Here is a 24,862-nt window from a genome sequence, read left to right as displayed (position 1 = left end):
ATGCAAGGTGTTCCATGTCCGCTTGAAGTATAAATAATAATACTTATATCAAAATGGAGATGTGTAACTATTATGCAAGTTCGCTTAATTTGTACTTAGTATAGTGTCTCGAATGTTATTTAAGTACTTACCTACCTACTTCTTATTGTAATTTAATTAGTCCAACTCCAAAGTTGTTTAAAACGTTGTTTGAAAGTTGTATAAAACTTTTATACTTGATGATTGTTTCTCAGTAAGCGGATCAAATGTATTTCTTGAGAAATAAAGCATCTTAAACTTCAGAAACATAAACAATACTACGGCCTTATAAAACTTGTACACTGTTTCGAAACGATGGCATCAATACTCGTTTTTTTTTTTAATTCCTTCACAGTCCACGCTGTTCAGTTGTAGAATAAACTTCCAGCGGATATTAGAGAACGTCCATCAGTAGCTTCTTTCTGAGCAGAAAAGCGCATTATGTATCACACACTGCTAATAAAAAATGGCCTCTCGGTTCCTCTTGCGACTCTACCGCTTTCCAGATCATAAATGTTTTTCAAACGTTTACGTTTCATTCATTCTCCTTCATTACTGTTTCCTTACCCTAATATACGTTTAACTATGCGTGATAAGACTCATAATTGACTACCGTTTTACTCACGAACTAGAAGAAACAGTTTGGAAAGGCACTAACGCGCATTTTGTAGCAGAACCGCTGTCGCCGGTTCAACCCTCCTCTCTTTTACTACTACTCCTGTAAACAGATAACTACCATAGCTCTAGTGCTTCTCAAATTCCAAAATGTATATTTGTGTGATAGGATACAATTTTATCATTACTTTTCGTAAGATACTGCATACAAAGGCATTTTCTTGACAAATAGCCAATCACACTAAAGTTTTTAGCTTTCCTGTCATAAGGAGAGATCTCCTTGCATGATATTCGATATTTATTTTTTTGCGATGCAGGTATAATTCACAAGACGACCTTTTAATATACTATCGCGGAGCTCTGTGTGTCGTAAAGTTTGCGGACGAGTGGAAAGCAAAGTTGAAGTATAAACTATTTGCTCATATTTGTATGGCGCGCGTTTCGCGTTCACTTGGCCGTTCCAATCTCTTTCTATTGTTCCGTGATTTTACATCTTTTTATATTACTTCCTGGTCCACATTACCTTAGGTACGACATAGTCCCCAAGTCTTGCGTCATCCAGTGCCATATGAGGTATGCCTACAGCAGCCACAGATGAAATACGCAGCGATTCCAGTAATACTGCTTCTGTGTACACCATCCTTTAGGACAAGTTATAATTTGTAAGATGTAGGTTTGCAGTAGAGAATAAAGTTATTTTATTTCTGCATAAATAGTATTGTAATTGTAACGCTGCAGCTCAAATTAAATTACTTAAAAAACAAGTACTTAACATTAACATAAGCTCACGACTATATTCCAATTGGGTTAGGCAGAGGTACATCCATCGCAAGATGAACTAAGTATCCACACCTCACCGAGCTTTCTGTTAGAAGTGTACTTACTTAGTTCTATCGTTGAGGGTGGGTGGTCGGTCTCGGCCTATGACGTCATCGATCTCCTTCCACAGCCTGGCCTGCGCGTCCTCGTTGCGCACCAGGTGCAGCATCATGAACACGGCAGTGTTGCCAACAGTCTCCACGCCAGCTTGCAGCAGATCCATGCACACCACTTGCAGTTCTTCGTCTGTGATCTTGACTGCCGAAATACAATACAAAACGGCATATCCTTATCTATATAACTATTTACGCTATATTGCAGTGTTAAAAATAAAATTAAAAAAAAAAACACCCGGGATCCTTGGCCGTTCGAAAAATTATATCTCGACGTCAATGTATCGACAAAATACATTTCTTATCTCAAGAATTCTTGTTATTAGCAATCAATGAATAAAAACTGGGACAGTAATTACATTTAAAATATAACAATGGCAAAATAAAATCTCTGACTTAAACCTGTTCACCCGACTGCGGCTAAGCAAAAAGGAGCGGAAAAGGAGCGGAGCGGAAAAGGAGAGGAAATAGATGTAGAAAAATTTTACTCACAAACATAATGACTATTCTACATAATAATTGATTATATGAGATTAATCAAAATCTAGACTTTAAGTATGTGGATATTTTTTTTCTCTCTCTCTCTATTTAAGAGCTGCGCTCTTGTCGGTGGAGTAACCGCCATTCCTCTCTTCTTCCCGCCAAAACCTTCACCTCCCGATACGACACGACCTGCACCTTCTCTTTTATTTGTTTCATAAATGTTATATAACACTGTGTTGTGTTGTTGTTGTTGTTGTTGTTGTGTCATATTTTTTTATTAGGTACAAAATTAATCGTAAGTAAATAAAAAGGTAACAATAGGTATGTAAAGCAGAGAAAACTATAGCTTTTCTGTGTCTTTATATGTAGCAAACCCATGTATTTTTTGTTCTTTATTATGGCTTTGTCTTGACAAGTTATATCGCATTCGTAATTTCTAAGAAAACAGATAAATCAGTCGCAATTTAGATTTATATGCCATCATATTGTGCGATGTGAAATCTATGCAATAAGTATCCCTTTATTCCGGGAATCTAAATGAATAATGTTAATAACAATCGAAGCTCAAAATAAGAATTCCGCCGGGTACTTAAGCCGGGTGCCGGGTATTTTCAGACGACGCCAAGCATCGACGACGTGACCCGTGATGGTCCGTGACGACCCGTGATGTGCCCTTACCGCGAATGTGCCCAAAGTGGGAATGTTCCCGTTGTAAAGACTAAATAGTAACACTGGCAGTTTTTCTTTGTCAAATTGTTCTTTCTTGTAATGTGGTCTTATCTGCTGTAATAAAGCTCTTTTTATATAAGTTTTGCACCTATTTACTGCCGGGAACATTCTGGTGATAACCCGTGATGTGCCGTTTCCGAAAATGTTCCGTAAGTGGCAATGCTCCTGTTGTAAAGACTAAGTATAATAGAAAGGACACTAGCTGGTTTTTTTTTTCAAATTGTATTCAGATCCTATTTGCCTAAAGCAAAATAAAGCTCTTTTAATATAACTTTTATGCCCTTGTACGAATCGCCTAAAGTCTTCTCCAACATGCCTCATGCACCCTAATGTCTTCACTTCCAAATGCAACAGCAAGTTGCCTTCTGCTCTCTCGTGGTTTTGCTCACCCTGATACGAATTACAGAGGTGTATAGTTCCTGTCTGACCCTGTTTTTGTTTACAATCACTTCCCTATTTAAGAACGTAAATAATTTTATGATAGTTATCGTATCGCTTACGTATGTAAGTTAGATAACAATGCAGATACAATATGCAGTTGGTGAATAGATTGACTTACATGCCCCGTCCTTGGTGTTCATCATTTCAATGAGAAAAGTGTCGATAACATCTCGTGGGCACTTGACGTCGATCGATTCTTGGTGTTCTTTTATTATGTCCTAAACAATATAACACAAAAAGCTTAGTACTCACTTACTTACTTGATAAAAATAAACACAGGAAATGCAGTGAGGACTCTGTTTTTTTTTCTGACGTGACTTATTGTAGATTTGCCGCAAATGGCACTAGATACCTGGCCGGAAGTGAGAACACTACTATAGGTACGGTCACGAGCATTAATATGTATACACTTTGGTACCATGTCACATTAACTTTTTTGACAAAGGAGAATGGGCAAATCTGGTCCAAGAACCTCCACTGATGAGACTTATATGTAATGAAAGCTTATGCTTTCCCTATGAATCTGGCAAAGTTCTATCAGATTCTGTCCCGGGGTTCTTTTTTTACGGCCATGTTTGTCCTGGCTAAAAATGTGATAAAATACAGTGGGAGCTAAAATCGGCTCAAGATTTGTTGCTGGATAACAAAGTCTACATAAATAATTATGTATCATATTGTATATCATTTTAAAGAGGATCTTTTCCAGAATCCGAAACATAAAAAAAAAACAAAAAAAGTCTTTATGTACTTAAGCGAATTATAGTCAATTTACATCTGCAGCGCCATTGTTTCTCGGTAGCTAAGTTCAAGTTTCATGCCTTTTACCCCTTCCAAAAGTATCTTACCGATTTTTTTATATTGCTTCCTGAATTTGATCTGAGTGATAATAACAAGAAAAATAAATAGACACCTCTCCGATAGAGACCGCCTAAGCTATTGCCTATTGCAAGAAATCGTCATCATTAGCAAGTCATTACGGTATTGCATATAAGCTTATCAGCAACTTGGAACTTGGTCCAAGAACCTCCACTGGTGAGACTTTGATGTAATGATAGCTTATACTTGTCCTATGATTCTGGCAAAGTTCTATCAAACTCTGTCCTAGGGTTTTTTTACGGCCATGTTTGTCCTGAGTGTACAGTAGTGGACTGCAAAATCACCTCAGGATTTGTTGTCGAAAAACTATTTAACTAAGTCTATAATACATAATTATATATCATAATGTATATCAATTTTAAAGGGGAAGGTTATCAGAATCTGAAACATAAATAAAAAAAAATACATTATTTAAACGACTTTTAGCCAACTCACGTCCGTAGCACCATTTTTCTCAGCAGCTACGTACGAGTTTCGCGCCTTCCAACCTTTCCAAAGGAGCCCAATCATTTTTTTCCTTCTTCTGATATTGCATTCTTAACCTGACAAGTGACAACAACAAGAAATAAAATAGATACCATTCCGATAGAGGCCGCGTAAGCTATGGACCTATTGCAAGATAACGTACTCAAAGGCTAGTCATTATAATCCAACAGACGTAACATGATTAGAATGCGGCAGGACGGAAATGTATCAGAAGAAGGAAAAAATGATTGGACTCCTTTGGAAAGGTTGGAAGGCGCGAAACTCGTATGTAGCTGCTGAGAAAAATGGTGCTACGGACGTGAGTTGGCTAAAAGTCGTTTACATAATACATTTTTTTTTATTTGTGTTTCTGATTCTGATAACCTTCCCCTTTAAAATTGATATACATTATGATATATAATTATGTATATAGACTTAGTTAAATAGTTTTTCGACAACAAATCCTGAGGTGATTTTGCAGTCCACTACTGTACACTCAGGACAAACATGGCCGTAAAAAAACCCTAGGACAGAGTTTGATAGAACTTTGCCAGAATCATAGGACAAGTATAAGCTATCATTACATCAAAGTCTCACCAGTGGAGGTTCTTGGACCAAGTTCCAAGTTGCTGATAAGCTTATATGCAATACCGTAATGACTTGCTAATGATGACGATTTCTTGCAATAGGCAATAGCTTAGGCGGTCTCTATCGGAGAGGTGTCTATTTATTTTTCTTGTTATTATCACTCAGATCAAATTCAGGAAGCAATATAAAAAAAATCGGTAAGATACTTTTGGAAGGGGTAAAAGGCATGAAACTTGAACTTAGCTACCGAGAAACAATGGCGCTGCAGATATAAATTGACTATAATTCGCTTACATAAAGATTTTTTTTTATTTTTTTTTATGTTTCGGATTCTGAAAAAGATCCTCTTTAAAATGATATACAATTTGATACATAATTATTTATGTAGACTTAGTTATCCAGCAACAAATCTTGAGCCGATTTTAGCTCCCACTGTATTTTATCACATTTTTAGCCAGGACAAACATGGCCGTAAAAAAGAACCCCGGGACAGAATCTGATAGAACTTTGCCAGATTCATAGGGAAAGCATAAGCTTTCATTACATATAAGTCTCATCAGTGGAGGTTCTTGGACCAAGTTTCATACAAAAGTGCCCATTGTCATTTAACTGTAAGTCTCACTAAATGTCAAATACGTTAGTGCGACAAAGTCCTAAAGTGGGTATATTACATTTGCTCATGACTGTACCAACTATGAAATAACATAACATAAACTGACGACTATATTCGAAAATTGAACTAGTCAAGATACATCCATCGCAAGATGAACTAAGAACTCACGCTTCACCCGGAACCTATGAATCAAATGAGGTAATTCTCATTTAAGCAGCTTATATTTCCGGCTGCGATCCAGAGGAAAAGTAATTGTTTAAAAATGTAGAACTCAATGGGTCACGGTCAGGGTCTGTTACGCAAAAGAAGACACAATGTCCCTGAACCAAAAGCCCTTATCTTGTTTGCATGATGATAAGGATATACTTGTTTTTCACTTCATGTATATTGTGAACTTGAACTAACGTGATTTCTTCTAATTTTACATAAATTAAACGGTATCCGAATTCTAACATTGTTCAAGGATGATTTTTTAAAAAAGGCCAGCGATTATCCATGAATGCTTTAATGAAACTACAGCAAGCAAAAGTGGAATTTCGTAGTCTAGAGACGCCTTTCCTTATTAGTAGGTATAGGCTATGTTACCACCAAACTCATCAGTTTTCTAACTGCTTGAAGTTCTTTGTCTTCGTATAACGAAAATGATAGTAATATCGCATAAAGCTGAGACCGTATGGCTAGTTACCCGCAATGCCATTTACTGAGACATCGCATCGTAAATAACTTAAGTTTGTTTACTATTTCCACACAACCGATAAGCGTAACTGTGCTACGAAATCCTACCAATAGTTGCAAGTTCGTAAGCAGTGTAGCCGCAGAAAAAGAAAATACTTACCCTAAGAAATTTGTACAGAGAATCGTAGACTTCTTTCATTTCTGTGTACCCGGTTAATCCAGGGATCAAATGTCTTAGGAATGGCATGAAGTTGAGAATGCCTCCAGTCATGTCCACTACAGCGAATGCCCGTTTGATCAAGTGGCACAGTTCTTTCAAACGTTCGTCTTTGAGATCGTATCTACAAAAATGTTTTAAGTAGTCAACAGTCGACTTTGTAGCAAAATAAAGAAACACACCTTCATTCTTGTCATTGTGATAAAGTGTTTATTGCAAAAAGGGGCGTATAGTATTACGTCAATAACCAAATCATTTTATGATTTCAGATAGTATTATATTGTTTTCAGGAAAATCTTGGCCACGATGATTCCATACTACGTACAACTCATATATAAGCCGCATAATCAAAGTTTAGACGATAGCGATCTAAGCTAATCTAACGTCTATTGACATGACGTATTGGAGATATATTGCCAAAGCTGGCATTCACTAATTGGCCTGAAAAATGGAAAACGCTGCTGACGCTGCTCTCTTGGACAAGTTAGGCAGTAGTAAGAAATGGTTCGATGATGAAGGCACTTAGCTCCACATCGTGCACGTAATTCAAAATTCTATCTATTATTATACAGGATAAAGTCAAGTAGAAAATAGATTGAACAATTCTGAATTGGACGGGATCCTAATCCGCAGCTTTTGTCAACCTGGGACAATTATATCCAAATATGAGTGGCGGGTGAGTTTGTGAGTTTCATTAAGCACGGATAGAGTGCCATAGAAAAGAACAAAAAAATACAGAAACACACCTTCATTCTTGTCATTATGATAAAGAGTTTAACAAGAAATTGTTACCTTTTCCCAGCAACAAGTCTCCACAGGATGTTAATGATAGAGACATCAAACATGTCATTGACCAGCACCGGTTGCCCAGCATCAGACATCCTCAGCTCCACCAACGCCTTGCATTCCTGTGCGATGTTCGTCTCCATAGACCTGGTTCCGTAGCCGAATGATTTCAAATACTTGATCACCACTCGCCGGGTCATATTCCATGAGGAGCCGTCACTGAATACTATGCCTGCAATGTGGCCAATAAAATAGTAGGATGCCTAAGAATGTAGTGTAATAATCCTGTCGGTTAAAGACCTCGAAGTCCTAATAACAAAATCGAAACATCAATCGAAAAGAAAACGATTATTTTCTTAATCATCGTTCATCGCCAAAAAATTGGTTTAGGAATAATCCAAACGAATGAATTAAACATCTCTGGGGTTTCAACCAAGAGTTGTCTTGTCACCAGTGAATTTTACAATTAATTAGAGGGATTCAAATAGCTACCCAATTTCTTTCCAAAAGATCTAATCATGTAGAAGAATCCTCCGGGCCTGCCATCGAAGACTTCTCTGGACGACACCTCCTTGATCATGTCTCGGCCTGAAACCACCACTATGTCCACGAAGCCCAATCGAAGGCCCAGAATGTCGCCATACTGCCGAGCCCACGCCTGCCACACACTGTGGTAATACTTCAACTCCTTGTATTTGAACCATGCCGATAAAAGATTGCCGATTATAGGTAGAGTTGGTGGACCTAAAATATAAAACATAAGTTCATAGGGAACTATTACAAAATTTTATGCATAAACCCTATTTTATCAGGAGACAAACCTGCATCTATTTTGAATACGAATATCTACTAAGTATTTTAAAGCCAGGTTACCAATCTATCATAGTCCACTGTTATAATAACATACCAATTAGCAGCTAAAAGTTTTCATTCAACAATTATTTTAGTCTTAGGAAGGGAATTCATAAAAACGAAGCCAAAATACGTACTCAAAGCACACATAACATTAGATAAGCTCCCGACTATATCCCAATTGAGGTCGTCAGAGGTACATCCATCACAAGATGAACTAAGTGCCAACAACTGACCGAACTTTCTGTTAGGCCAAAGCATTCAAATTCAATAATATTCGTTTTTCAGTAGGTAACATAGTTACATTTTTACATAACGATCGTTTCATTCGCCTAAAACTACTGTAGCTTCTTACAACCGGTATAGCCGGGGAAAAGAAGCTGCAAGAAAAACTTCGGCACAGGGCCCTAGAAGTTCTTTAAAAAAACAAAATATTGTAATTACTGTAACCGCTAAAGTTGTTCTACTCTATAAGAAGCTTTCAAACCTGGAGGAAACAGCCGTGGTCGTCTATTGCTTCTTATGAGCAAATGTACAAATAATAGTAGGCAGATCACTAATGGCCACATCACAGCTCTTTGGTGGTAGACTCACGACTGATGTCAAAATCCTTCGGGATCACCTCTGAGTGTAGGTACTTTGAGATATAATCGCGGCAAGTTACGCAATCCCATTCTGTGCATTCACTCGCGTTTTGAATAGAATATTCTAAACATGTGTAAGACTATGTTATTTTGTTGTACACAAGGAAACAAGATTACAAGGAAAAATTTACCGGGTGAGAGCCTTCAGCGCTCCCCATTTGTCCGGCCAAGTAGTTAATGCCATCTGCGGCAAATCTACAATAAGTCACGTTAAAAAAAATAACAAAAAAAAAAAAATAATATTAATATAAAACAGTGACCAAGAAATTCAACTTTTAACGATCCTTGACACACGCTTTCGCTTCATGCACTACATTACATGCCTGCTGGTTTAGAGCAGCGTTTCCGCGGTATCTAAGGGTTCCGTGGCAAAATCACCAGCGTTCCACGAAATTATCATTTTTTTTATAATTACAAAATAAAAATTTACCCTATTGCTCATTCCTACAAGAAACATAAACTCAAGTAAAACACAAATAAAAACGTTTATTTTGTAAGAAAAATATTTTCGTTATGAATTATTAGGTACCTTCGCTCATAATATAAAGAGTTCAAAATGTACCTACACATTTTTTAGGTAAGGATTATGGCATAACTGAGCCTGATGGTGACCATACGACCCAAGTGGAACAGGTTTACCTTGTAAAATGGCTCTATATACTATTTTACGCCTTGACCACTTCAAGACTACTAGTTTTTGCGTCAAACTATAAGAAAAAATAAATAATTATATATAAATATCAAAGAAAAATAATAATGACGCAAACATTTTCATATTTTCTGGGAAAAAATAACTATTTTACCTAACACCTAACAGTACTTAGTTCATCTTGAGATGGCCTCCGTGGTTCAGTGGTTGAGCGTTGGGCTCACGATCCGGAGGTCCCGGGTTCGAATCCTGGTGGAGACATATCACAAAAATCACTTTGTGATCGCTAGTTTGGTTAGGACATTACCTGATTGTTCAAAAAGTAAGATGATTCGTGCTTCGGAAGGCACGTTAAGTTGGTTCCGGTTACTACTTACTGATGTAAGTAAGTCGTCGTTACATGGGTCATGTCAGAGGCCTTTGGCGACTCAATAATAACCCTGATACCAGGATTGATGAGGTTGGTAATTCACCTCACAACCCACACGATAAAAGAAGATCTTGCGATGGCTCTGATTCCTGATTATTAGATTTGGGGGCATAATCCTGAGCTTATGTTGATATGTGTTGTGAATTATACGATCACAAATAGAATATTTTAAACATACTTATTTACGTCTGTACGTATTCCCTAGTTGTAGTGCCTGCTACAGGTTATCGCATGATCATATTCACCTATATCACAAATAGTTGGAAGTTGTCTTTTGACATTCTGCCTTCCCTGGGTGAATCTACATACTTAGGTATGTAGTCAAGCTGCACTGCACTAGAACGATATCGCATCAACTATCATGGTGCATAAAAATATCTACTAACAAATACAGGGTGTTAGTGACATCGTAACGAAAACTTTGAGGGATGATTCAGGCCATGATTCTAAGTTGATATCAAGTGGAATTTTCCGTCGCAAAAGTATGGAACGGAAAATAATTTAAATAAGCTCTAAAATTTTCATGACTTCTCCGACAGGAAATTCCACTTGATATCGACTCAGAATCATGGTCTGAATCATCCCCTTCAGTATTCGTTACAGTGTCACTAACACCCATACCTACTTGTATGGCTACTGTATGTACTTGTATGGGGTGTAAGTGACATCGTAACGAATACTGAGAGGGATGATTCGGCTGATTATTCTGAGTTAATATCAAGTGGAATTTTCCATCGCAAAAGTATAGAATTGAAAATAATTTAAAAAAACTAAAAAAATAACATGAATTTTGCGACGGAAAATTCCACTTGATATTAACTCAGAATCATGGTCTGAATCATCCCTCTGAGTATTCGTTACGATGTCACTAACACCCTGTATATGCGCAAGTAACTACATAACATAACAACCGAACACCGCACGAATGAGTACGCTGATTACGATAATTTCATCAATAAATTGCAAAAAAAAAGAAAATGATAAGATGTTTTCATAAACACAATTATAGTGTGCGAACGGTAGGTACCTATCGCATCAGCTGAGTTTAAAACGTTTGAGAAATCTACTGTAATACTTACACACAGGGTGTATTATCGCGGCATAGCTTCTTGGGAATGATGACTGGAAACGTCGACGACTGGGGAATCAAATGAGATGTAATTACTGGTCATATCGTCCGGCAAGTCAATGTATAAAGCGGCAGGAGAGTCCCGGCCGCCGCATTGCCCGTTCAGATAGCACACACAGAGGAGCTCGCGATCTTATCGTTTTTACTTATAAATTTTGTAATTGACACACACTAGACACAGTGCAGTGATGGCGCCAATTAACGCGAACGTTGTAAATGGGAGCAAGGCTTACGTCGCCAAGAAAACATTACCAGAAGTCGAAACTGAAAACGGAAGTAATGGACACGGGTACGTATACTTTTTAACCCTTTTCAATTATTAAATCAATTAATAATACTAGGTTATTTCATCATCACTAATTTAAGAGCCGCGCTCCTTGTCGGTGTAGGATTCTCCATGCTACTTTTTAGGGAAAAATTAGGGCAGTGGTTTCCCTCTTGCCTTCCGCCCCGCAGTACTCTGTCTGACGCGAGTGGGATGGCGCCAAGTGTAGTCTATTTCAAAGCCGTACTAGGACTTCTGTTCTCCCCCTCTGTATATCACTAGGTTATTTATCTGTTTATAAATCACGAGCTAATTAAAACAGCCTCTAATTAGAAGTCTCGTGAACATCAGAGATTGCTGTTTGTGTGGTAATTAAAACCGTCATGATGCTGTCAAGCAGAGGTTAATTGGAAACAATCGATATCGGCGGAATCGTTTACCCTTGAATCCTACCGAGTGTTCCGATCACTTTAATTGACCAATTGATATAGATTTGATAGGAGATGCACCTTGAAAAAATCTAGAAAAATGTACGAGGAGTCGAACTGGCAATATTAAATCAGGTTTACCAAGCGACATGTGTGATTTCAATTAACTTGTGGTGCGTATACGGCAAGTGCAAGTTATGCGTGTAGAATGGTAAAACCTGTCGACATTCCTGAGAATCTCGTCAATCACGCATCAAGTCGAGTCGAGCCTTAGAGTGGCTGACGTGACAGTGACACGCCCCCAACGTAAGCCAAGGATTTATCTATCTGAGTAGACAACAAGATAAAAAATAAATAATCCACCACTGTCTCAAACCCAACACTTTTTTAGATAATTCCTTAATTTAGTTTTTAAACATGTCAAACTGGTAACTAAGGGTCCTGTTTCATTGCATTCCAGGATCTTGTTATGCAGGGAGTGAGTATTCTTTGATGGAGATGATAATTACCCAAAAGTCAATTAAATGGGGGCTGGACATGTATTTTCGTATTTTTTTATCTTAGTTATCTCACTGATAAATTGATATGGGATTACGAATATGACACCTGCGGATATTCGTCACATGTCAAGTGATTCAAACGAGGCAGGAAAATAGGTACCTGTACCTATATTTGTTTATGAGGCATTATTACCTTATGTAGTGAAGTGATTAGTGATTTTTATTTGTAAAGAAATTCATTGTTAGCGAAATTGGATAACATTCACGCACTTCATTTATGAGTGGTATGCTATTATACTTAGTATTAGACCTAAGTTGTTCAACATGGCTGGATTTGTCGACGTTATCCCTACTAAACTTGATTTATATCTGTATATATGGTTCAGTTGTTTAAATGAAGAATTTGTTAAGTAATTACTGTTTAAAGGAAACATGATTTAAGTTAATATTTTCCTATTACAGATACTCATACGACACGTTGCTCGAAACCGCCAACTTTCTGCTTGAGCGCACGTCCGTGCGCCCGCGCATCGGCGTCATATGCGGCTCAGGGATGGGTTCGTATTGGAAAGACGGTATATATTAAAGCTTTATTTCATTTCATGAAAATATTGCATGAAAATTCAGGTTGAAAAATTTACTTAAGTCACTAAATTTAGATGATCTCTTTTGTAAAAATAAAAATATGAATGTAGTTGTTATTAACACGACAATACAGAAGACATTAAAGCAATCAAATAAGACTAGTGTCCTTTGTTTGAACTTGCCGATTGTTGTTTTAAATAAAAATATATTTCCAGTTTTTACAACGCGTGCACTTTGAAAGTTATTATAGTTATGATTTTGATAGTTATGATTGATAAAGGGTACTTGTACATAACCGGTTTCCTACTCAGGTTCGCTAGCGGAGAGCATTACGGAGCCGCAATGTATTCCGTACGAGGATATTCCCAACTTCCCCGTGAGCACGGTGGAAGGGCACCACGGCAAGTTGGTGTTTGGACACATCCAGGGTGTCCCAGTAGTGGCCATGCAGGGACGCTTCCATTATTATGAGGGATACCCGCTGTGGAAGGTACGTTTTCATATACATTACAATAGCCTATATACATCCCACTTCTGATTTCAGGCCTTCCCCCAATTAACCGGAGGGAGTATAGAGTACATCCCGCTACTCTCAAAATGCAAATGACTTTTAGTAATTACAGAGGATTTCGCTTTCATTAACAAATATTAACTTTGGATCTCTATTATCTTATCTTTACTATCTTCTTTGATATTTTGAAAGTTTGTTTTTGAAGTTTGAAAATATACTTGATTGTTAGATAGGATACTCCGATAAACACTAGGATATGAAGTTATCCAAACACATTATCTAATGATGTCCCACGGAGTTAGTTTAATGAAAAACAAATGACAACAAAAAAGCTTAGATCCACTGCTCGTTACAGATGAAAAGAAAATAAGATCTAGGTGAAATAATATCAAGTCGTTTTGCGATATACCTACGTACCTAGCGTTTAATATAGTTAGTCATATTGCTATCATGTAGACATCCTGAGCCTAAACCAATGTTTCATGGCTTACTTAGGTATGGAAATGAAGTTATTTAGTATTCCATCCCACTCGCGTCAGACAGAGTACTGTGGGGCGGAAGGCCAGACGGAAATCACTGCCCCATTTTTCCCTAAAAACTAAAAAGTAGCATGAAGAATGCGACAAGAGCGTGGCTCTTAAATTAGTTACTTATGAGTATTAATATGTAATAGGTTTAGTAGTTAATCTATCATGTTGGGCCATCATAAAACCATGGACTAATCACCTAAGCTGTCATCAAGAACGGTTCCGTCCGTCTTAGAAACTCGTATTAAAAGTAGCTGCAACTCTGCTCAACCCTTTAGGGATTGCGGCCGTGAGTTTATCTGTGTACTGGGCATGTTCTAAAGTGGTATTTACATTATTATTTGCGTTAGTTAGTTAAATAGTTTTTAAAAATTGAAGTTCATAACTCTATCGAACTTCAATTGCTTTACTTTATTCGCAGTTCAAGATGTTTACTGATATAAATAATTGAATTACTAAATTAAATTTTGATAACAGCATAAATAATTATAGGTACCACGGGATGGAATAATTTTTCAATAACATCTTTATCGTTATGTAAATGAAGAAGTTATTCCAACTGATTAGGTCGGATGATGCAATATCTTAAACGAAAGTCAATATCACGCAATATAAATAACATTAAAATACTATTTTTACCTTTCAATTATTATTAATTAAATCGACGAAATTATATTTTTGCGCGTGTAAATTCCGCACATAATATAATTTCATATATATAATGCATATATATAATTTTGTAAAACATTCAACGCAGTGTAGTTTTTACATGGTTTAAATTAAGAAGTACCTCTAGCTGATTAAGCTATTCATTGAGCAAATAGGTAGGGTACGTTTCTTAAAGAACATTTTATAATTATAGGTCTAAGTGTATTAATGAATATTTTAGTTCAATGACGTTTTAAAAATAGCTTTCTAGAAGCATAATGGACGGCAGTGGGCTGATGCAAGCCTGCCCGACCCCCAGCGACGGGGTTATCTCTTGTTTTGAGCCCACAATGACAGTGTACAAAGATAAACCACCGTATATAAACATTCCACTACCGAACTGCTATCTGTTATCGACAATAGTTGAATGACGAAGTTTGAATAACGTTTTCGTATGTTAGATTAGGGTTCTATCTTGCTATCGTGTAGATAGGAACTAATGGAAATAAACAGCTGTGGGTAAAACCCACGAAGGGTAGGAATAAATGTAAATACTTACTACTTATTTTGCAATGGCACTAGTGCTGTTTTGTGCCAGTAAATACAACTTTAGAATATGCTCATTATTTAGTATTCTATCGGATTGTGAGGTGGATTACCAACATCATCAACCCTGGTGTCAGGGCTATTATTGAGTCGCTAAGCCCCCTTACGTGACTCATGTAACGACTACTAACCTACATCACTAAGTAGTAACCGGACCAACAGCTTTACGTGCCTTTCGAAGCACGGATCATCTTCCTTTCGGACAATCTGGTGATCAGTCTGTAGTGTCCTATTCAAACTAGGGATCACAAAGTGATTTTTGTGATATGTCCCCAGCGGGATTTGAACCCGGGACCTCCGGATCGTGACCCCAACGCTCAAACCACTATAACTCGGACGCCGTTTGTTTAGTGATGTTTATGGTGCCTAATACCTATATTTAAGCGCTGAGGCCGGGTTGCTCTATGATATAAGCATATATGTATAAAAAACCGGAGGCCAGTGTTGCTCTATGGTAAAAAAGAACAACAATAGGTATGCAAAACCAAAACGAAATACATTTAATTTTTATATACGTATGTTATGGACTAAGTATTCAATTGTTAATTATAAGTGAAATGACAGGAATAATAAAAAAATAGTTATTTACTTAATATGTTTTATTAGGTTCTCTGAAATAGAAATAGAAATAGAAATACTCTTTATCGCATTAATCGGAATACTCTTTATCGATTAATTTTTTGGTAATCGCATTATTAATAAAGCCCGCATTGATCACTTAGTCCGTATCATACAGGGTGTTAGTGACATCGTAACAAATACTCAGGGGAATGATTCATGATTCTGAGTTAATATCAAGTGGAATTTTCCGTCGCAAAATTCATGTTTTTTTATTATTTTTTTAATATTTTCAATTCTATACCTACTTTTCCGATGGAAAATTCCACTTAATATTAACAATTAACAGTGTATACTATTTTGATGTAACTGTGTTATTCTAAGTTTACGAATTGTTTGATTCTATAGTGCTGCCTACCAGTGCGAGTAATGAAACTGATCGGAGTGAAGACCCTGATAGCAACCAACGCAGCTGGTGGACTTAACCCTGAGTACAAGATTGGAGACATTATGATCGTCAAGGATCACATTAATATGATGGGCTTTGCTGGCAACAACCCTCTGCACGGACCCAACGACTCGCGTTTCGGACCACGATTCCCACCTATGAGCAAAGCGTATAACTATGAATACAGAAAAATCGCGAAGGAGGTAAGGATATTTTCTTTTTTATGGTACTTATAGCATTAAGCAATAAAAAAATAAAATAAGCCTTTATTGAAAAGAGAAAGAAAATGAAGAGGAAGGAAAGAGAAAGGGGAGGCCTTTGCCCAGCAGTGGGATCTTGTAGGCTAGATTAGATTCTAATCCCTTTATTGCTGTTACTTATATTCCTTACATTATAAATCTAATTACCAATACTTTATAAAAATAAACTAAATCTGTTATAAATAAAAGATAACTCGAACGGCGAACAGTTGATGATTTGCAACAGCTTGTCTTTCGACAAATTGGAGATGTCCTTAGAAAAGGTTCAGTACGATCTACTCTGAACCGGCGTCCGTGTATGAAGCGATTGATGAATTTGGAGGAAGCAAGAGAAGTGTGTCAGGATCGCAGATAATGGAATTCTATAGTCTCTGCTTACCCCGGTGGGAAGTAGGCGTGAGTTTATGTATGTATGTTGTCTTTCGACAAAGGCCTCCTCTACACGGAAAGAAACTTATATCAAAAATGGGATAGTACATCCATCACAAAGTATTCACACTTAACTGAGTTTTCAGATATATATTTTTTTGCTTTTTATAATTAATACTAAATAACAGTTCACATCAAAAAAATCTGTGCACCAAAACCAAAGTTATACCCAGAGGACTATGACTATGTCCTGTAAATGTCAATGTTCATGGTTTTATCTGTTGTACAATCCGTGAAAAATTAACGCAATTGTTCCAAATACCTGAATTAATATTTACTTCGCTATGTAAGCTTTAACGCATAGAAAAGTTCTGTGCTTTCAGCCACCTGTAATGTCTGTAGAAGTTAACACACTTAAGCACAAGTTTGAGAGGAAAAAAATATAAAGAATATTTACAGTATATTTGATGTTGTTATTTATTGTAAAATACGTTTTAAAATAGCGTTTCAATAGAGCGCACCGCTGGTTTCATTAACATGTCTATTGGCAGGTTATCTCGGGTCACTCTACATGTACTACCCACGCAAACGAACATAATGCTTAACAATAACAGACACCAGTTGATCATATCTTGAAGTTTTAATATTCGTTTCCTTGAGGTTAAGAAAATTTTCCATTCGCCGATTGCTAATGTAATAAGAATGACTCTCGGAACATTTCTCGCGTACCTACGCGATCGAAAGATGAACTAAGTACCTACCCACACCTCACTGAGCTTTCTGATAGACCAACGTGATAGGTGGTGAGCTATGTTACCGGGTGAGAGCCTTCAGCGCTCCCCATTTCTCCGGCCAAGTAGTTAATGCCATCTGCGGCAAATCTACAATAAGTCACGTCAAAAAAAAGGTGAGCTATGTCGCCGTCTATAATGGTCGAGCCAACTGTGTTAGTGAAAATACAAATAATACATTATTTGTTTTGGTAAAAATATAATTTACCTAGGTAGGTACTTAGGTCATCTTGTGCACAGATCGACGAACATACTTATAACATAGTGGTCCCTAAATCAACCATATCTGATGTTACGAGTGTGTGTGAGTTTACAATATTTCAAATGAGTTAATTAAAGTTGATTATTTCAGTTTTTATCTTTTCTTTTCCAGGTGGCGAAAGAGTTGAACATGGAGAACATAACCCGCGAGGGCGTGTACACGTGTCTAGGAGGTCCCAACTTCGAGACCGTGGCTGAACTTAACATGCTCAAGATGGTGGGAGTGGACGCTGTCGGCATGTCCACAGTACACGAGGTAGCTAAAAATTCACATTGAAATAACATAATATTCATCATGCAAAAAGTCGTTAGAATAGAACGCATGCACACTGCAACCAAGTTACGAGTACACGCGTTCTGTTCAACTTTTTCTAACGTGTGGGTTATGAGGTGGATTACCAACCTCATCAACAATATTGAGCCGCCAAATACCTCAAGTTACTCCCCTGTGGATCCGGGGCTGCTGGCCAGGGTGGTCCCGTTTTGGCTGATTTTGGCGTCCCCAAAACGGCGCCCGGTGCTGTCGCACCGACCCAGGGTCGCCACTGAGTATCACCTACTTTTATGCGTTGATTTCGCAAACAACATTCCTAAATGGGAAACTAACAAACAATATGTAGTGTGAGTTGAAGGACCTCTAGATATGAACCAAGGCAAGGTCCTGGTTTAATGATCTACCCTTTGACATCCGAGTTGCGTCCGCGCCATTGATAGGCCGTTACTGCGTAGCTACATACAAAAATATTGTATTTCGTTATGATAAGGTTGTTTCAAGTTTACAAACAATTTTACTAATTTATCGAATAGATATGGGTTAAGTATCAGTAATTGGGCTGGAATTAAAATATCGATATACGCGATATATATATTTAATAAGAGAACCTACGCAGTAGACCGCGAAAAATGGAACGGAATGGAAGGAGGTTTGAATTGAAGGGTATGCCTTTGTTCATCTGCCAGAATAATAGGTATCTACGTATAGGTTCTTACCTACATTTTCATGCTGGGTATATGACTCTTTCACAGTAGGCATACTCTTTCTGTCCTGCTCTCATACAAACTATACTATAGCGCAAGTAGTTTACTTAAAGCAGCCATATTTTTTCTGACGTGACTTATTGCAGCTCTCAGCTGATACAAAATTTAAGACAACAGACCTGAACCCTCGGGCGTGTTGTCACCCACCCAATTAGGCGCAAACCTCGTTTCAGGGCAACTTCTGGGAGGATTATAATTTAAAGAATTAATCGACCCTGGCGGGTCGATATCGTTACCGCTGAATAGGGGATTATAGCAACGAACGAATCAAGTAATTTTCAAATGTTTCAGGTTATAACCGCACGGCACTGTGACGTGAAGGTGTTCGCGCTATCTCTCATTACGAACGAATGCGTCACCAGCTACGACATGGACGACGAGGCGAACCACGACGAGGTCCTGGACGTAGGGCGCATGCGCCAAGACATCTTGCGCAAATTCGTATCTACCCTCGTCAAGCGATTCGAGGAACTCGACAACCCGTGAATAATTTTCATACCGTTACTGGTTTATTAGGTCGATATTCTATTTATATATGACGTTTGGAAGGAGAAATTATAATAAGATTGTTATTTTTATATTTATAGCAGAATTTATTTTAATTAGGTGTAACATATACTTAGACAGTTTTGAATAAGATTATTCTCATTACAATGTGTGTTTTGTCAAGTTTGTTGTTACTGTCGGTCTTATGAATAAACTAATAAGGTACTGAAAGTATGTAGACATAATATAATGTAATTACAATAGAAATTAATATAAAATATAATGTTAATATATGATACAGTGACATGGTAGTTAATGATAGGGACTAATAGGGACCAAGCTTTAATTACAAGTACATAATATTGCGCCAGTTTTTGATAGAAACGTTTTTTTAACTAGGTAAAAATATAATAAGTCAGTTCATTTGTACATGTACAAATACCTAATGTACGTAATTAGCGATACGCCGATTGTACAGGACAAAATAAAGAATAAATCACTTTTTGTAACTCGGTGTTTTAATAAATTTACAAGCACGAAAACAGGAAAATAACAACAATAAATTAAATTTATGACTAATTAACAATATTTACTTTTATATTTTTGATACAGTTAAGTTTTCTTTGGGAAGAGATGTGAGAATTCTTTGCAGGCGTCTTCAATGTGAGGATATTTGTATTTGAAGCCGTAATCTTCGACTTTCTTGGGTACGACGCATTGTCCTTTCGTCATGATCATAGCTCGTTCAGGATTGAGCAGCAAGTTAAGAAACAGTTCAGGGACTGGTAGAAACGCTGGCCGATTTAGCGCTTTTGCAAAAGCCTGCAACAAGTTAAGAGAAATAAAATAGTTATTAAAGTTATGACGTAATAATACCACCTCGTCATTTTAATACTTACTTGAAAATTTATAATTCGAACGAGTTATTGAATTTTAGAACAAATTAAATGATGAAAATTAGTAAAAAATAAAATTTATTTAAATAAAATAACTAAATAATAATACATTAAACAAGTAAAATGAAACTTGATTCATTTTGAAAAAAACAAAAACAAAAATTATCAATTACGAGCACTTCTTCAAAATACTGATGTATAATTTGCAACTATAGCTTAAAAGCAGTCCTTTTTGTCGACAACCGCGCGCATTCCTTACAAGCTTGATCTATCGTTTTGTAGTCATATTCAAATCCGTATTCTAACACTTTCCTTGGGACAACACACTGTCCTCTCGTCAATATCATGGCTCTCTCTGGATGGAGAGCGAAATTTAACAACGGTTCTGGCACTGAGATAAAGGCGGGACGTCTCAATGCTTTTGCAAAGGACTGGAACAAACCAAGTTTCATTTTACTATGTACGGTCACGAGCATCAATATGCATACATTTTGGTACCATGTCACATGAATTTTTTGACAAATTGCACTGTAAGTCTCACTAGATGTCAAATATGTTAGTGCGACAGAGTCCTAAAGTGGGTACATTATATTGCTTATGACTGTACTGAGCTTTTGATTAACTACTATTAAGTACGCGCGTACGGTATCAGTGTACTAATACCGTACATGTAAGTGATAGTGGTGACCCGAGTTCACAATTTTTTTATTGACGTGATTTGCCGCAGATGGCATTAACTACTTGGCCGGACAAATGGGGAGCGCTGAGGGCTCTCACCCGGTACAAAATTTAAGAAGGCCTGAGGGTGCCCATTTGGGCGCGAACCTCGGCTCAGGGCGTCGTCTGAGAGGAAGAATATTTGAAGGAATTAATTGACCCTGGTGGGTCGATAGCAACAAGCGCTGAATGAGGGAAAACGTCGACCACGCCGGCGGGGTCGGTATCGGGGTGAGTTCACATCCCGGATCGGGCTCTGAACTACTGAATTCGACGTTATGGTTATGAATTCATGTTTGGATCATATATAATTAATATCACGCGGTTTCCGCGATTTGTACCCAGTTAATAGCATTTACATGGGACTTAAACGTATTTCATTACATACTGTACAACTCTTATATACTGTACAACTCTGCCTACCCCTTTGTCATGTCATGTTACGTGTGATAGTGCACTGATCTTAGGTATATTAACGATTTTGAACGCAAGAACAATATCACATAATTGATTTCTATTTGTAGATGCCACAGCTATTGCGAAGAACACACCAATATCGAGATTATGTCGCTGAAATGCGTCATACGTCAATAGCTAAATAATTGAGGCGATAACCTTGATACGTATTTAGGTAGTAGGTTAACATTGGAGGCGATTAAGAATGACATATAGCTCGTCACCTATGATGGCATACACCAGCGATAGCATAAGCATATGTCATACCTGTGGGCAAGGCTTGAATGCAGTTCAGTTATATGCGGTTAAGGCTACGCTACCATTATAATACCGGTATGAAATTACGGTACCGATTTCCTATTGGTCCGCAAAATACCGGTATGATAACGCCAGAGCGCGCAACCTTAACCTTTTCAAGCCCTGCGTCAGAAACCTTTATGACACTGGTAATGTCGAAAGCATTGCTGCATGTAGGTAGGTACTTAATAGTACCTTTATATGCAGCGTAACATTTGTGAAATTCGCATCATTACCTCCATTTCACACACATACAATACAAAAAATAAAACATAGTACAAATGGCAGCCTGCATAGGCACCTAATTATTCATCTCTAGCATTAAGTATCCCGTTTTTTTTACAGGGTCCGTTTACGTAACCTGCAGATTTGACAGGTGCGGTTTTTTACAGACGCGACTGCCTGTCTGACCTTCCAACCCGCGAAGGGAAAACCAGCTTTTATGATGCATTAGATCGCTAGGCGCAAGTACTAATGGATGCCAATACCGTGGAAACTTATGTGAATCAATAACGGCGGCTTAAGTTGCCGATCTACTTGAGCGGAGTCGGAGTTCGATATTGGTGTCTATTCGGGCGCACACAAACTTAACATAATTTAAGTTTGACAGCTCTTAAAATGTTGTCGTCCATCACTTACAATACTTGCTAGAAAGAGATGCAGCTAGTTTTAATCCTGTCAAAAAGAGTTAAAATTAAGATGGTGGTTGCCGAAATCGACACTATTGTTACCGAGCGGATGGCGCGTCAAGGTTTCTTTTGCTGCTTTGATTCCTAAAGTACTGCATTCACAAGAGATCGGCAAAATTGGTATCGTAAATGCCGACGTTATACGAATTGGTCGGTGTACTGCGGAATGGAAGGCGATTGGGGCAACCACCGTTCTACACGACCTATCTATGGAGTAATGACAATGGAGGCGATTACTCCACCCCCAAGAGCGCAGCTTTTAAATAAAGAGAGAGAGAAATGCCGACGCTTCGTACGTCCCGTCCGCTCCGAGTCCGCTCTAGTGAAGGCACAGCTTAAGGAGTTAACAATAATCGTAATTTTTAGTGACATACCTTTGTGAACTCCTCATTAGTTATAACTTGCGGCGCTACACCGTTTAATATTCCTTTGACCTCTGGGTTCTCAATCGCAAAATGTATGAGCCGTACAAGATCGTCGATGTGTATCCAAGGCAGGAATTGTTTACCAGAGCCGATGGGACCACCCATACCCAAGTAGAATGGCATGAACATGTTTTTTATCATGCCACCCCATCGTCCGAGAACTGCACCTGATCTAATTATTACCTGCAAGAAGTGTTTACACCTATATCATTATGAACATATATACATAACTCATGGCTATTTTACTAAGCAGACTATGGAATTCCATTTGCTTCGATTCTGACACACTTCTTGCTTCCTCCACAATCATCAATCGTATCATACACGCACGGCGGCGGTTCAGCGCAGATCATACTAATCCTTTTCAAGTTAACTCCAATTTGGTCAATGTACTTCCTTCTAGGTCTTCCTCTGCCAAATTTAGCAACAACCCTTGCTTTATATACCGCTTTCGTAATCCCATATAGTATGAGTATAAACCTAGGTAAATCAATTATTTTATTTTAGTATTGGCTAAGGCATAGCTTGATAATTCACCACCGATTCGCGCGTCATCGTGCGTGCATATTAAAAGCTAATACGTCGCCAGCCTAATGCTGCCTCAACGCGGCTCTTATGCTATTATGACGCGGGATATCGCGCGATTAGGGGATTAGAAGACGTAATGGTTGAGGTTTGTGAAGGAGGTTTTAATGTTGGCAGTATAGAACGAAAAGCAAGTGGCTTAACAGCTTCAGTCGTAGCATGTCGAATGCTTATCGCGTGCGATGCGACAAATAAAGCTGGCTTATTATGTGCGTACAAATACGCTTTATTATTCATTATTATTAGATCCAAGAAAATGTCACTGATGTCAATTAAAGCCCAATTTATTATGGAAAACCTTGTAGTGGTCCTAACTTGTAGTAGCTCCTTGTCTAACTTGATACTTATATCAGAGTAGTAAAAACAACTTACAAGTCTCACAGGTGGGTCTACTTTAGCAGCATTCTCCCATTCTACCACTAGTTTAGAAAAGAAGTCAGTGCCAGTTGCAGCAGGACTAGCCTCATCATATCTCTTGTCATCAGATGGTTCGTAAGCACCCACTCCTGTTATGACAACATATGCTACAGGCTTCTTGTCTTTATAGTGTTTATTTATTGCATCGGCCAAAGCTTGTGTTGTGTACACACGAGAATTGTGCACATTTTGTTTAAAACTGCAAAAAATATTTAAGAAATATTGAGTTAAAATGAAGTGTTAAATTGAGCGTAAGGTCAATCATGACTGTATCATATGTATTTTAGTTTAAATTGTTTCTTGTACCTACCAAAAAAAATATTATTTTCATACATGCATACCATTTATTTATTTATTACTTTAATATCCCCAAATCTTACCCAGGTGACCAGCTTTTAGTAAAATCCATAAACTGTTGACCGGCACAATTTACCACTGCATACGTATTCAGAGGCAGACCAGTCTTCTTTATATTCGACCATGAGATGTTATTGACGCCGGGCATACGCGAAACATTTAAAATTTCGTACTGGTGCAGTTTTAGTAGCTCGCCCAAACGCTGACCTACGAAACCAGTGCCACCGCCTAAAATACAAGGAAACTAATTAAATAAACGATTGCGTTGTATGAAAAAGTGACCATACATTCATGTTTAATTCAATAAAGTCATAGTTAAGTTGCATACGCATTACAAAATGTAAATAACCCACCAATAACAACTTTTTTCGCCGCCATTTATTTGAGAGGTTATGTAATACTGAAATAAATCTACACGGGCTCTTTAAATTACACTGGACCTTACTGTTATAGGTTAAAGTTTATATAATATTCATTAAAAATTTTGAACTACTTAGGAATCACATAGAAATGCTAAAACAATTTTGTTTTGAATTTTAGTAGAACAGCTGATAAATATGAATTTTGACCATAGAGTATAGATTAAGAGATTAAGAGACT

The 24,862-nt window shown here is 37.6% G+C and overlaps 3 protein-coding genes across 4 annotated transcripts in view; 1 reads left to right on the top strand and 2 right to left on the bottom strand.

Moving 5' to 3' along the window:
* The window catches only part of LOC126372671 (farnesoate epoxidase-like), a 15,277-nt gene extending 4,040 nt beyond the window's left edge, over positions 1-11,237 (bottom strand). The window contains exons 1-8 of the mRNA XM_050018520.1: positions 11,233-11,237; positions 11,093-11,151; positions 7,931-8,182; positions 7,445-7,670; positions 6,596-6,776; positions 3,337-3,436; positions 1,518-1,710; positions 1,157-1,274 (exon numbers count right to left, since the gene is read on the bottom strand). Of these exons, the coding sequence (XP_049874477.1) occupies positions 1,157-1,274; positions 1,518-1,710; positions 3,337-3,436; positions 6,596-6,776; positions 7,445-7,670; positions 7,931-8,182; positions 11,093-11,151; positions 11,233-11,237 (1,134 nt within the window). The remainder of the gene's footprint in view (positions 1-1,156; positions 1,275-1,517; positions 1,711-3,336; positions 3,437-6,595; positions 6,777-7,444; positions 7,671-7,930; positions 8,183-11,092; positions 11,152-11,232) is intronic.
* LOC126372344 (purine nucleoside phosphorylase-like) lies at positions 11,225-19,932 on the top strand. Of its 2 annotated transcripts, none has more exons than XM_050018051.1 (6): positions 11,225-11,431; positions 12,798-12,892; positions 13,232-13,410; positions 16,179-16,421; positions 18,012-18,155; positions 19,229-19,932. In XM_050018051.1, exons 1-6 carry the CDS (start codon positions 11,331-11,333, stop codon positions 19,421-19,423), a joined length of 957 nt encoding a protein of 318 aa, XP_049874008.1. In that variant the 5' UTR covers positions 11,225-11,330; the 3' UTR covers positions 19,424-19,932. The 2 variants fall into 2 exon arrangements, with proteins under 2 accessions (XP_049874008.1, XP_049874007.1); XM_050018050.1 differs by having other exon boundaries at positions 12,798-12,910.
* Positions 19,920-24,862, bottom strand: LOC126372346 (epimerase family protein SDR39U1). Its single transcript, XM_050018053.1, has 5 exons — positions 24,616-24,862; positions 24,286-24,490; positions 23,861-24,104; positions 22,853-23,086; positions 19,920-20,245 (listed from the first exon to the last, which is right to left on the bottom strand). The coding sequence occupies exons 1-5, from the start codon at positions 24,638-24,640 to the stop codon at positions 20,036-20,038; spliced, it is 918 nt and encodes a 305-aa protein (XP_049874010.1). The 5' UTR covers positions 24,641-24,862; the 3' UTR covers positions 19,920-20,035.

This window comes from Pectinophora gossypiella, chromosome 14, assembly GCF_024362695.1.
Source record: "Pectinophora gossypiella chromosome 14, ilPecGoss1.1, whole genome shotgun sequence".
Classification (NCBI taxonomy): Eukaryota; Metazoa; Arthropoda; class Insecta; order Lepidoptera; family Gelechiidae; genus Pectinophora; species Pectinophora gossypiella.
Note: the sequence above shows the minus strand (reverse complement) of the source record. Positions and strands in the feature narration are given on the sequence as shown.